The sequence below is a fragment of the Hipposideros armiger genome, unplaced genomic scaffold (assembly GCF_001890085.2).
Source record: "Hipposideros armiger isolate ML-2016 unplaced genomic scaffold, ASM189008v1 scaffold_950, whole genome shotgun sequence".
Lineage (NCBI taxonomy): Eukaryota > Metazoa > Chordata > Mammalia > Chiroptera > Hipposideridae > Hipposideros > Hipposideros armiger.
The window spans coordinates 312,397-325,707 of NW_017732300.1; the positions used below are offsets into that span (position 1 = coordinate 312,397).

General features: G+C 35.3%; 1 protein-coding gene across 3 annotated transcripts in view; it reads right to left on the reverse strand.

Moving 5' to 3' along the window:
* CEP350 (centrosomal protein 350) overlaps nt 1-13,311 on the reverse strand; it is a 120,219-nt gene that overhangs the window by 30,086 nt on the left and 76,822 nt on the right. For 2 of the 3 annotated variants that reach the window (XM_019630821.1, XM_019630819.1), the window contains exons 26-29: nt 12,194-12,340; nt 9,463-9,620; nt 3,454-3,576; nt 2,155-2,354 (exon numbers count right to left, since the gene is read on the reverse strand). In XM_019630821.1, the coding sequence (XP_019486366.1) occupies nt 2,155-2,354; nt 3,454-3,576; nt 9,463-9,620; nt 12,194-12,340 (628 nt within the window). The remainder of the gene's footprint in view (nt 1-2,154; nt 2,355-3,453; nt 3,577-9,462; nt 9,621-12,193; nt 12,341-13,311) is intronic. The other variant, XM_019630822.1, reaches the window with a different exon arrangement.

Consider the following 13,311-nt stretch of genomic DNA (forward strand, 5'->3'; position numbering starts at 1 on the left):
TAAGGGCCAGCTGAGTGGCTCAGTTGGTTAAGAGCTCGCTCAAGAGTTTGAGCTCTGAGCAACAGCGGTTCGAGTCAGCCCGAGCTGAGCAGCCGACAGGAGGTGGCATGGCTCAGCTAAAAAAAAAAAAAAAAAAAAAATTAAAAAGGTATATTTTTATATTGTGTATGTGAAGTATAACCACAATGGCTGAATGAATGAATGAATTCTAAAACTCCTCAAGGATATTCATCTGTTCCAAGTCAGAATATGGGTATAACTTAAAATAGTTTAGAAAATGATTTAATTTTTAGGTAGTAGGCAACAAAAGACTCCTCTACCTTTCTGCTTTATACCCCTCAACATATATATTTTTGTTTGATAACAGTAACATATATACTCACTTAAAACATTCAAACAATATAAAAATTGTATAAAGAAAAAAATGACAGTCACCTGTATCGCTACCTTCTGAGACAACCACCACCATAGCTTCTCCAATCTGCTGTCTGTGCAAGACTTCGTTTTGGAAGTCTTCATTTTTTTTCCTTTTCCCTTATTTTTTAAATTATAAAAGTAGTACAAGAATGTAGTAAACAAACAATCTTCAAATAGTGCAGAAAGACGTAAGGTGATTATTTCGCACGCTCATCCCCAACCACTTCCAGCTGCCCAATTTCCACACCTCCACAGTGAATCCGTGGCAGTCAAGTATGGTTACTGCGTGTGTCTTCCAGGACCTTTTACTATACTCCCTGACTTCTTAAATTTTATTTTCTTTAAGTTATGGTAAAATGCATATAACATAAAATTTGCCATCTTAACCACTTTTAAGTGTACAGATCAGTGAAATTAAGCACCTTCACACTGGTGTGCAATCATCACCACCATCCATTTCCAGAAGTTTTACACTTCCTAAACTGAAACTCTGTACTCTTAAATAATAACACCCCATCCCCACCCCCAATCCCTAGTAGCAACCATTCTGCTTTCTGTGTCCATGACTTGACTATTCAAGGCACCTCATGTAAGTGGAATCATACAATATTTGTCCTTTTGAGGCTGGTTTATTTCACGTAGCACGATGTCTTCAAGACTCATCCATGTTGTGGCATGTGTCAGGATTTCCCTCCTTTTTAAGGCTGAATAATATTCCATTGTATGTATGTGCCACATTTTACATATCCATTTGTCTGTCAATAAGACACTTGGGTTGCTTTCATATTTTGGTGATTGGGAATAACGTGCTATAGACACATGTGCACAAATAGCTCTTAGAGAACGCGCTTTCATTCCTTTTTGGTGCGTGTCCAGAGGTGGAACAGCAGCTCTCTGTTCCGCCTGCATACCAACAGGTTAGATGAGTATTGTAAATGGCTTGAATGATGGATCCTCAAAAGATATGTCTATGTCTTAACCCCCAGAACCTGTGAATGTACTCTTACTTGGAAAACAGGTCTTTGCAGGTGTAATTAAGGATCTTGTGATGGGATCATCCTAGATTATGCGGATAGGGCCTAAATACAATGACAATTTCCTTATGACACAAAAGAGGAGACAGACATGAAGGAAACTGGAGTCACAAGGAATGCCTACAGCATCGCCACCAGAAGCTGGGAGAAGGAATGAAGGGATTGTCCCCTGGAACCGACAGGCCTGCTAACACCTTGATTTTGTACTTCTGGCCTCCAGAGTGATAGCATACATTTTTTTCTTAGCCACCAAATTTGTGGTAATTTGTTACGGCAGTCCTAGGAAATAAATACAGGTATGCAATGGTATTTCTTTATGGTTTTTATGCCTTGATACCAATGAAGTTGAACATCTTTTCATATGTTTATTGACCATTTGTGAAGTGTCTGCTCTTGTGCCTAATTTAAAAACGTGTTATTTTTCTCCTTTAAGTAATTCACTGAATTATCAATTTTTTAATATGTGTTAAACTCCACTTGGTCATGGAATAACCCATTTCCATTTCACGGAATTTTGCCCATTTCTTCTAAGTTTGCAAGTACAATAGCATAAAGTTATTCTCTTAACTTTCCAACTTTTGTAGCATTTGTAGATGTATCATCTTCTTCACCCTTACTCATTCACATTTTTAAAAATAAGAAAGTAAGTCTCCTGTTACATTAGGCTTTAGTTTGTTGTCTGAATAGAGTTAGTATTTATTACCTTTCTGTTCTGTTCTCTGGTCCTCCAGTTCTTTCTTAGGAGTTTTAGGCTTTATTAATTCTTTGTCCCAGGCAGCCAAAGCTTGTTTTTCCATTTGACGAATTTCTGCTTCCTCGGCATCTAAACGTCGCTTCCATTCTAGTAGCTCTTCTGCATGTTGTCGCCGCTGCATGAGTTTTTGCTCCCGCTTTGTCAGAAACCTATGGCCACACCAGGAAGAACAGTGAGAGGACAAATCCACAGGCAGGAATCACTGAGAGCTGTCACTCATTACCTTACCAACAAGCTGTGTGAAAAAGGGCATTCGTACTACTCCTCTGAAAAAAGTTTGAGATAATAGCTTTCCTGAGTCAACTTATTCAGAAAATCAGAGAATTTATGTTTTATGTGTAGTTGTAAGAGTAGCAAAGGAAAGAGTAGTAAATTCAGAAAAAAAAAATCTTCAGAACATCTGGAAACCATGACTGATAATACTTAAGGTATATGTTCATTTTTCATAGGTGATTCTTTTTCATAATATAAGATATAAGGAATTTATTGTGAAGGCTCAGGCCAGAAAACACACAAACCCAAAACAACAAAGACCAAAACAACAACATAAAACAAATCCCAAAGCCCCCAAATAAGCAAGCAAACAAACAAAAACCAAGTTTATGTCCCTTTTTTACTTTTATTTTCAAATTCAGTCTGGTTTTGCTTCAGGTATAGTGAGTTTGGTACCCATTCATTACCTAAGAGATGCAATATCAGGTGATAATCTGTTTTTCATGGACAGAGCACCAGCGTCAGATGCCTTATGCATATAAACAGAACTTTATTTACTGGAGTCAAGAGATGTACTGAATGCCTCAAATTTCTCAATTTAACCCCACCTTTGAAATTAAATAGCCCCATATATCTTAGCTCCAAAGGGTTAGGAAAAATTACTGATTTATGAAATGTTACTTGAGTAGTTAAAAAGCTACTCTTAAACTCTCCTCAAATGTAGATGGCACAGCTAAATCAGGTGGGCTGCTCATATTAGATCTGCAGTGGTAGCTAATCAACAAAAATGCACCCACGCATCCAACAAACCCTTAATAAAAAGCACAAGAACTGTCACTCCACTTCTTGAACAATCAGCATGTCAAATTAATGTAGAAACAAAAAGGTAAAATCTATGGGACATTTGACAAGAGGTCTCTAGGCTGTTAGAAATAATAATAAAAAAAGCAAGGGGGAAAAAAAAGCAAACAAAACAAACAAAAAGAACAGAGCATGCTCTATCAAAGAGTGCACTGAAAAAGGGTGCAAAGTTACCTGACCAACTGGTTGTAGATATACAGCTGGAATTTGGGGTGAAGGTTGGGAAAACAGACACTGAGAGAGGCCCAGTGATGAGACGTAAAGACAGAGAAGAAGTAGTGAACAGGAGAGCAGTGTCTACAAAATAAGGAGGGAGAGTTTCAAACCAAGAGTTCAGGAGGCAGAAAGATGAAAAGGGGAAAAAGCATGAGAGCTGAGTGAAGAGCTTTTCATATGTTTCCTGAATAACATTATAAGCTACTCAGTTAAAGCCAAGTGTTATATTCTGGGTGACACATAAAACATGTACCTTTTACAGCTCTTACCCATGGTTTCTGAAAAAACGTGCTTTTCTTCTCAGATGTTGCTTAATCATCATCTATCCTTTCAGGTAAATTTACTTGTTTGTCAGTAAAGTAGTGAGAAGTACAGTGTGAAGCTAAATAAGTTTTCCCATAAGCTTTAACACAGAGTCCACCAATTATGGCTGCGAACCTAGTATGTCAGCAATTCTACGTACAACTGTAATCCTGTGAGCAAGTGACTTTTATATCTGTACCTTGTCATATATTTGAAGCTTTAAATTAAATAAAAAAGCACCACATTTGCTTTACTTAACCTTACCATCATGATCTAGCTTGAAAATAATAATATAATTTAGAAAATCAATTTATAGTAAAAAATACCTTGTTTGTCTCTACAACATAAAACTTTCTGCTAACAGGACCTAGTGGAGGTTATCTTGCTTTATATTTAACAAAGGCCCACTTAAATAATAATATTGAAATACAATACCCATTCTATACAATATCAGGACACATAATTAAGAATAAACTAAGCTAGTCCCAATAAATACTGCCAGTAGTTAAAAAAAAAAAATCATGCTGTGGACAGCTCAATCATAAGGTTAAAAGTAAGAAAACGACATATGTTAAAGTTATAAAAGTAGCAAAAATCCACCAGTTTCTCTTCTTTTTAAATAGTAGAGAGATCATTATACACACAAAAGGATAACTAAATCTAGTCATAGCTTGGAAAGGTGGAAACTCTCTTTGACAGAGCATGCTCCTGTTCACATGCACACAACAACAACTTGTAGGTCAAGGCAACACTTGTTGCCTTGGAAGGGCAAGGAATAGTATCAATATGTCACAGAAGTGAGAAAATCTAGGTATAAATCCAGCCACTCAATTTGGATTTTTAAAAATATGCGGAATCTTGTCTGCATGTGTATCTTTACATAACAGACTATCTTGATGTCTGTTTCCCCAAAAACGATTTAATACTTCACCTCCCCTTCATTGACTTACACACACACACACACACACACACACACACACGCACGCACGCACGCACGCACGCACGCACATACGTATCTGGATTGCCTTGATTTTCTGCACCAAAGTTTAAGGAAAAATAATTTTGCCAAATTTCAGTAAGACACTGCAATCTTCCTTGCCATTCTTTAAAACCGTATAATACACTTATTTTGATGCCAATTATCAAAATATTATGCAAAAGCAAATGTACTTGGCAAAAGGTCCAAAAAAATCTATTCACAACATTCAAACATCACCCACCCTTTTAAGAGTATAACCGCTAAATGCATGCATGACCTAGTATAAAAAGTAGAATCATATTGGAACATGTGAAATAAACCGTAAAAAGATACAATTAAAATTTTTTTATCCAGCACAATAAAGAGGATAATAATTTTCTCTATTAGAACAAGCATTGATCTTTTATTTTTCATTTATAAAGATTAAGCATATTCAAAAGCTCTAGGTTAGAAATGAACAACAAAAGAAATGGTTAATAGGAAAAGAAAAAGAGTTTAAGAAATAGTATAAGAAAAGTTTAACTTAAAGTTACAACTTCTTCGCAGAACCTATGTTCCTTATTTAATACATGTGTATTCTAGAAATAGAGTATCCTTTAAAAGCTGAGTAAAGTTGAGATAAAAGAAGCAGTACATTTCACACTAGAGTTAACAATCTTTCAAGATGCTGCACAAGAAAGAAAATTTGTGAATGATGGAGATTACAAAAGCCTACTAATAGAAAATGCCACCAATACACTTCATGGTTGGTGTCAAGGTGCCTCCCCCCGCCATCAGAGGCCATCAACAAGGCCTCTGATGATAACAGAACACTGGAACTAGGATTAGATATACAATAGATTTAATCTAGCATGGAAATTACATTTTTATAATGTTTAATCTTACAAAATTCATGAATAATTAATTCAATTTTAAAGTTACACTTTCACACTCTAAGCTTGAGCTGTGCAGCTATTCAACTCCAGCAGTCAGCCAACAGGAACTTTCCAGTTTCAATAAATACTATTTAGAAGGGTCAGTCTCTACTCAGATAACTTTGAGTCATCAACGTAGTTTTTTGAAAAATCTATGAGGTTGAAAGCAGATATGCTAACTTAACTTTAATTTTAGCTGGCTGAAGCCCAGAGGGTAGGGTTCTAGTTCTAGCTCTGCCATTATGCTGTGTGTGTGACCTGGGACAAGTAACGTAATCTCTGTGGGCCTCAATTTCTTCCTGTGAAAGTAAGGGACTGTACTAGATAGCTTCCCTAAGGGCCCATCATAGTACCTCCTCACATTTTTAATACCGCAACAGACTGCTAGACCATGTGACATAAACGAGAACCTTTTGTTCCCACTGAGCTAGTATCATTGTAGATTGTTCCAACAGATTACAAAACCATGCTATAATTTGAAAGAACAAAATTAGGATCTAAATTTTAAATGAAATTTCCAGTTCTAAAACCATATGGTTCTGAAAGCTATTAAACAAAATAAACAAAACTCTAATACTCTAAATCATTTTAAAATTATTTCTGGATTTATGATTCTTTAAGTCTATATTGTTATAAGTAAAAATAAAGTGTGCTTTAAATTTTAAAATGGATTAATTCTTTCAAGTCCGTAAACTTTCTTAATGATATTCAAAAAGATAAATGAAGATATGAAAAACCTAAAAGAAAATGCAGTCTAGTATTTTTTCCCTATAGCAAATCTATTTTATTACTTAAAATTATCTAACAATGTGCATATACTTAAATAAACAAAACAATACAGGCATATTACTCCTCCCAAGCCAACTCTTAATCAACAAGCCACTTGGCTGGCCCCAGGCATATTATTCCTAATCTAGAAATAAAAATACATTAACAGGCTATCAGGATTTACTCAGCTACTATACTTAGTCTAGAACCTTCTCTAAGAAAATTATATTTCTAATTTAAGGCAATATTTAATACAGTCATTAAAATTCTAATTAAAATGTCTTCTTTATGAAATATCAAAAGCCCCCCTTGCAAATCCTTAATTTTTAAAATCCAGCAGGTTAATGGTAAAGATTTCAATATTGATCAGTCAATACCATAAATATTTTTAGACAGAGCTATGTCATACAATATTTAGCATTTAACTTTTTTATTAAAACCAAGTAAGTTAATTTGCTCCTAACTGGGAATATTTTTAAATATTTAAAATATCTTAAGGAATGCTTCAGAAGTTGTGTAACCATAGGCCTCTTTTCCATGTTACCTTTATTCGCAATGATTGAACCAAAAAATAGCTGTTTTCTTCTTCCTATGCTAAAAGTACTTTCTAATTCAAAAGTATGTTTAATTCTGAACACTCATCTATGAAAATTTCCTTGATATACTCTTTTCAGTAAAAATTTCTGGCTCTTCTGAACTTCCTTAGCAATTGATTTATATATATATACTTGTCTAAAGGAAACTGGTACTTATTCTTTTTTTCCACCTGGATGATAAGTTCTTTGAGGGCAGCATTTATGTTTGATTCCTCTTCATATTACTATCAGAATAAATAATAGTGCCTAGTAGCAAAGGCTCATATGATTTTAGTAGGTGTCTACTGTAGCAAATGACTACAAAATTAACTCACTACTTATTGAGCTGACATTGCAACATTGTTGAAGGCAATCTAATTCTAAAGCTGTTGGTGATCTAAATAGTGTTTAAAAACTACTTTTCACATTACTTTGTTCTGGAGATCAAAATATACTGTGTAACAATAGTCTTCCTTTTTAATGGTAGTTTTGGAAAACACTCCAGTTCCTCCTCACATTTTAGCACCATCATCCAAACCTATAAGCTCATTTCTTTGCCACTGCTGTCCTTACCCATCCCTATCCACAAACATACTCCATCGCTGCAAACAACAAATCAAGAAGTCACTAAATGCTTCAAGGCCTATTCTCTCTGACAAACTTCTCAAAAGTTTACTGCAGTGGCTGCCAAAGGAAGAGAGAATACTACAAAAATTCTAGGTGTTTAATACTTTAGAGTCTCAGAAAATAATTAATAAAACAAGTAAATAAATTCAACCTTGAATTTGTCAAGCTTTAACCAAATCTGATATAGGCACCCCAGAAACTAATCTCACAGAGACATGGATTAGCAGTTTCTTCTACAGGTGTGATTAAAACTATTAGATTATTGCTCATAGAGACCAGCAATGAAGACCTTACTGATACAGACAAGCAAGGGATCAATGAAGATATTACCCAGGAAGTTGTCTTGCCTCCAACATTTACCATTCGAAGACATTTGGAGGCAGATATAATATGAATGTCAACTCAGTTATGAAAATTTATGACAGATTATTCTGAATTCAAAGATCCCTGGAGCAACAGAGCATGCCTCTATACAAGCTATTGGAAAATTTTATCAGGAAAGAAGAAAGCATCCTTCATCTAAATTTCAATAAATTCCTATTTGAAAAAGCCTTAATTAGTCTGACCCATGGAAATCATCCAATAGGAATATTTACACATTGGTGAATATTTATTTACTTTTACCCCTTATATTTTTTATTTTTATAATTTGTATTTATTTTTAAAACTTAGTTTCATAATCAATTTAGGTATGAAATGCCAATATTAAGTTATTAAAATGCAATTTCAATGAAGCAATGAAGTGCCAACGTACAATGCTGCACCTATAGTAAGATTTGTCTTACAACTGCTTGACTGCTCAGAAACTAATTAAATCATAGGTTAACACCACATGTGAATATAGACATTACTAAATTTGGTGATGTGTGGTACACTGCCAAAGGATATCCAGATACAACTTAAGTTCAATCTCTGGTTCAAACTGCTAACTTACAAATGCAGCAAATTTGCAATGGCCCTCTCTTCCATATTTAAAGGAGGTAGAGGTTATAAAGTAAAAAATAGGGTCCACACCAGCTAATTTACCAGTGTATTTAATTAAATGTACACCTCAAAGACTCTCACATAAATGTCATTTTATATGGTCAAAGCTGATGTGCAACTGAACTACATCTAAGTACAAGTAGCTTTCTTTAGGAGGACCTTTAAAAAATAACGCTTAGAAATGTTTTAGAAGAATGGTCACGTGCCAGATCAGTCAACACCCCAGGAGAATTCAGTCTTCCTGGTTTCAGCTGAGCAATCCACACCTACTCACAGGGCCAACTTCCACTCTTCTATCTGAACAAGACTGCGAGCTCAGAGCCACAGGATGAGATCTCACTCACAGGATGTGTTAGTAATTGCTCCCCCAAGTGAGTCGACATGTCCTCAGATTTCAGAGAAGGCACAAATTTCACACTTACTCATAACTTTTAATAAAAGAAAGAAGAAAACATGGTCATGGGTATATGTACAAATATTTCTTTGGTTTTTAAAATAAGAAACCTGGCCGTATTAAAAACAAGAAAATTTGTTTTATAAATAAGATCTATAGTTGATTGACTTCTAAATTGATTTAATAGTTCTGCTAAAATGCTACCATAAAATATTGGGTTGTTGAAAAAAATCATGACACATTTTTGCAACGAAAAACAGAAAAAAAAATCATGCCTTTTCCAACAACCCAATAGTACGAATCCATAAAACGAAGCCATAAAACAGTATGTTGTATCAATCTAATCTAATGAACTACATTACAAATATTATTTGCTGGTGCTCCTTTCAATGTAACAGGAGGTATTTATAAAAAATTAATTACTTTTCATCCATGCGGCTTCGCATTTTCTTCAGTTTCTGCATAATGCTGCTAGTTTCACTGCTGGAGATTGAAATGGGAGAGGGGCTGCGGGTTTCCAAGTCAGTGGGACCAGGACTGACCACCTTATCATCCTTCGTATCATCGTCACTATGAGAGTCCTGCAAACAAAAGGGTTTGCCAAGTGTCATAATTTTACTGGAATTTAAGATCTCAAAGTGATCATAAACATTCTCACTTCAAAATTAAGCTTACCTTCAAAACAGTATTTGTAAAATAGCTGAAATTATGGCATTACTTAAAAGACAAAATTATATCATACATTTAAAAATTGGTAAAATATAAATTTTATGTTATGTATATTTTACATATATGTATATATAATTACAAAGTGTAATAATTTTTTTCAAAGATGTAAAAAAAAATAAAAACTTTTGCTACTAGTAATTTAGTATCTAAATGTCCTAATTTTAAAAAGTTGAACCACTCAAAAGGATATAAAATTACAGACTGTAACTATATAAAACATGTATGTACAGACACAAATGAAGGGAACATGTAACTTATTTTAATCATATTGCTGGATAGATCTTTTTCTTTAAATTGTTCTTATAGAAAACGTTTTCACAAATTAAAAATTTATAATGAAAACATTTAGGAACCACTGGTTTAATCAATATGTTATTTCTGATGAACAAAAGTAAAACTTTAATTGTTCAGTAAAGCTTTCCCACAAATAATCATTTATTCTCTTAACTTTTCAGAAATATGGGTAGCGACAATGACGACTTTTTATTCTGTGAACAACACAAAGCAGAGCCCTTCTCCTTCCCTCACCCCTTTCTGAACAATTCAGTCCTAAACTCATTAGATGGACTAGGATCAGATGGAAAAAGACAAAGGGGCTAAGAGTAGGGTCTTCCAACTTGAGTGGGATGAGGAGAGCATCTAACACAGGCAGGTGGCCTAAGTAGGGTGTCAGAGCCCAGGTAGGGCAATGAGGATGTCCACGCGGGAGTGGTCCTACCCAGCAAGTCATAAGCCCAAACAGGATGAGGTGGGATTCTGGAGAACAGAGTCCAAAGAGGAAGGTTTAGAGGAGAGGAAGGGGATGGGGAATAGAGCCTGACTCAAGGCGTCAGAGCCTAGGCGGGGTAGGAAGGAAGTGCCAAAAGGGAGAAAAATGGATTGCTGGATTGGAACTGAAAGAATCAGTATGAACTCCTGATTTATCCGTATGAACTCATAATACATATAAGGTATATGTATATAAACACATAGAAATAAATACACATGTAAAATGTATGTATTTCTCTACAGCAACATATACTTCTATATACCCTAGACTGCTGCTCAGGAGGAGAAAAACCTGAACAGCAATGAACATGCTTAGCACCACATCTTGGTTCCAAATAACTTTCCTTCTTGGAGAAATGGCTGATTCTAAGGCTGGGCAGGCAGAATACAAGACGACCCTGAAACATCTTGTTCCAGAAAACATGAGTGCTCAAAGACTCATAAGGACATGTCAGAAGGACACAGAAACTTGCTTGAAGAGGCTTCTAATGGTCCAATTTGGGACAAATGAGCATCAAAACAAATAATGGTAGTAACAGATTGTAATGCTGAGTAAAATAGGACTCCATGAGTCCATAAAATAAAAGAATAAATTTAAATTTGATAAAGAACAGGAATTTATGTAGTATCAAAATACCTCCATGAAGGTACTTAATAATTACAAAGGGAAAGAGAATAAATTTACAGCAAAGTCCGGTAGATGCCACCTTAACCAAGTAATCAAGTCAACATCAGCAATTTGATCAATCAAAAGGCACCATTACTTATGTGATATTTCTGCAAAGATGCACAATCTGAATCTAATTATGTGAAAAACTCAGACAAACCCAAGTTGAAGAACATTCTACAAGATAACTGGCATTTAATCTTCCAAAGTGTCAAGGTCATGAGTCAAGGAACTTTTCCAGCCTGAATGCAACTAAGGAGACATGAGAACTAAATGCAATATGTGGTTCTGAACTGACCTTTTGATGTAAAGAACATTATTGTGACAATTGGACAATCTGAAACAAGGTCTGCAGATTAGATGGCAGTAATGTGTCAATGTTGATTGTTAGCAACATACTCTTAGCTCAAGAAAGTTCTTTATACTGTGTTTGAAATTTTCTATAAATTTGATTGTTTCAAAATTTAAAGTGTATTTTAAAAATCAAAGCAGAGGATACTAGAGATTTATTTAACTATATTGTTATACAGTCTGGGTTTTCCAACACTAGCTATATTGACACTTTAGAGTATCTTAGAATAGATCCAAATTTTGTTTATTGTCTGAGTATCTCCTTCAAATCATGTATCATTACATTAACATTGGATAGCTGAAGTAAGTATTATATAGAGAGTAAAAATGGTCTCATTAATTCTGATGAATGTATCTGGGTTGGTAATAAACAGTAAGGCTCTCTGTCCCAACTGAGTTTATAAATGGAAAACACTCTTAAACTAATATATGAGCCATGAGTCCAATACATATGGCACATGTCCAATACATGAGTTCAATACATGAGTCCTAAACATAAAGGCACATACATAAAAATTTGTCCTAGTTCCTTATTGTATCAAAATGCTAGAATGAACATACCCATCACATTAGAAGGGTTACATATTAGCAAGCAGCATGGGGCAGAAAACAAAGAAATAATAATTTCATGAAGTTTACCAATTTATTCTCCCCTGCAGACTTTAACTTCTCCTGTAGTTTTATGGTGGTCTGTCGGATCCTTTCTATCTCCTCTTGCTGCTTAAGAATCAGTTGTCTTTCCTTCCGAGCTGCCTTATTGGCTTCTTGAAGACGTTTAATTTCTGCCTAAGGTTTAAAGAGTTAGAAGAGGGATTGAGATGTGGAGGAGACAAATTTAATGGAATATTTTTAAAACAAAATCCATTCATTACATTATATCTAAAATAAACACATACAGTATTTCCAGATAAAAGCAGTTAACACTGAAAAATTTTAAAGACATGAAAAGGAAAAGAATCACAAATCTCTTATCTAAAATAACTTAACATGCTCCCTTAATTTAAATAGTTGTAATTACAACAGACTGATGATGTCATAGCCCCTTTTTAAACTTAATATACCCTTTACATTTTTCCATGGGGCTGCTCAGTCTTTACACTTATTTCTTAGTTGCATATCAAGTAAACTCATTAATGAGGAATTCTAGTCTATTCTATTGCTAACCTCTGAGGCCCTTTGTCATTTTTTATCATTGTCAATAATGCTTTCTTATCTACAATTGTTTCATACTACTGATTAGTTATGAGAAATTCCCAAAAGAAGGACCAGTAAGTCAAAGAAAATGAATCATTTTATGGCCATTAAAATAGTTTTTAGGGCCGGCCGAGTGGCGCGTTGGTTAACAGCTGGCTTGGGACGCCAGAGGGCCCCAGTTCAGATCCCACATATGAGGGCCAGTGACACTGCCCTCTACAGCTAAGATGCTGAACAACAGCTCAACCTGGAGCTGGGCTGCCGTGAGTAGCTGGCAGGCATAGGCTGCAGCCCCTGTGGCAGTGGGTTGCCATGGGTTACCGTGTGTAGCCAGCAACTAGCGTGAGCAGCCTGCAGCCACTGTGAGCGGCCGTCCAGAAGCCGGCGACTGATTTGCCTCACCCTGGAAGAGCGCAATGATGGTGCCAACTTGGGCCAGTGAAGCAACATCCTCCACAACTAGATTGAAGAACAAAAGGATAGCAACTTGTCTATTCCCCTTCCCCCAATTCCCCAGCATTGTTCCCATCCCCCAATTCCCCAATAAAAATAAAAAAATAAAT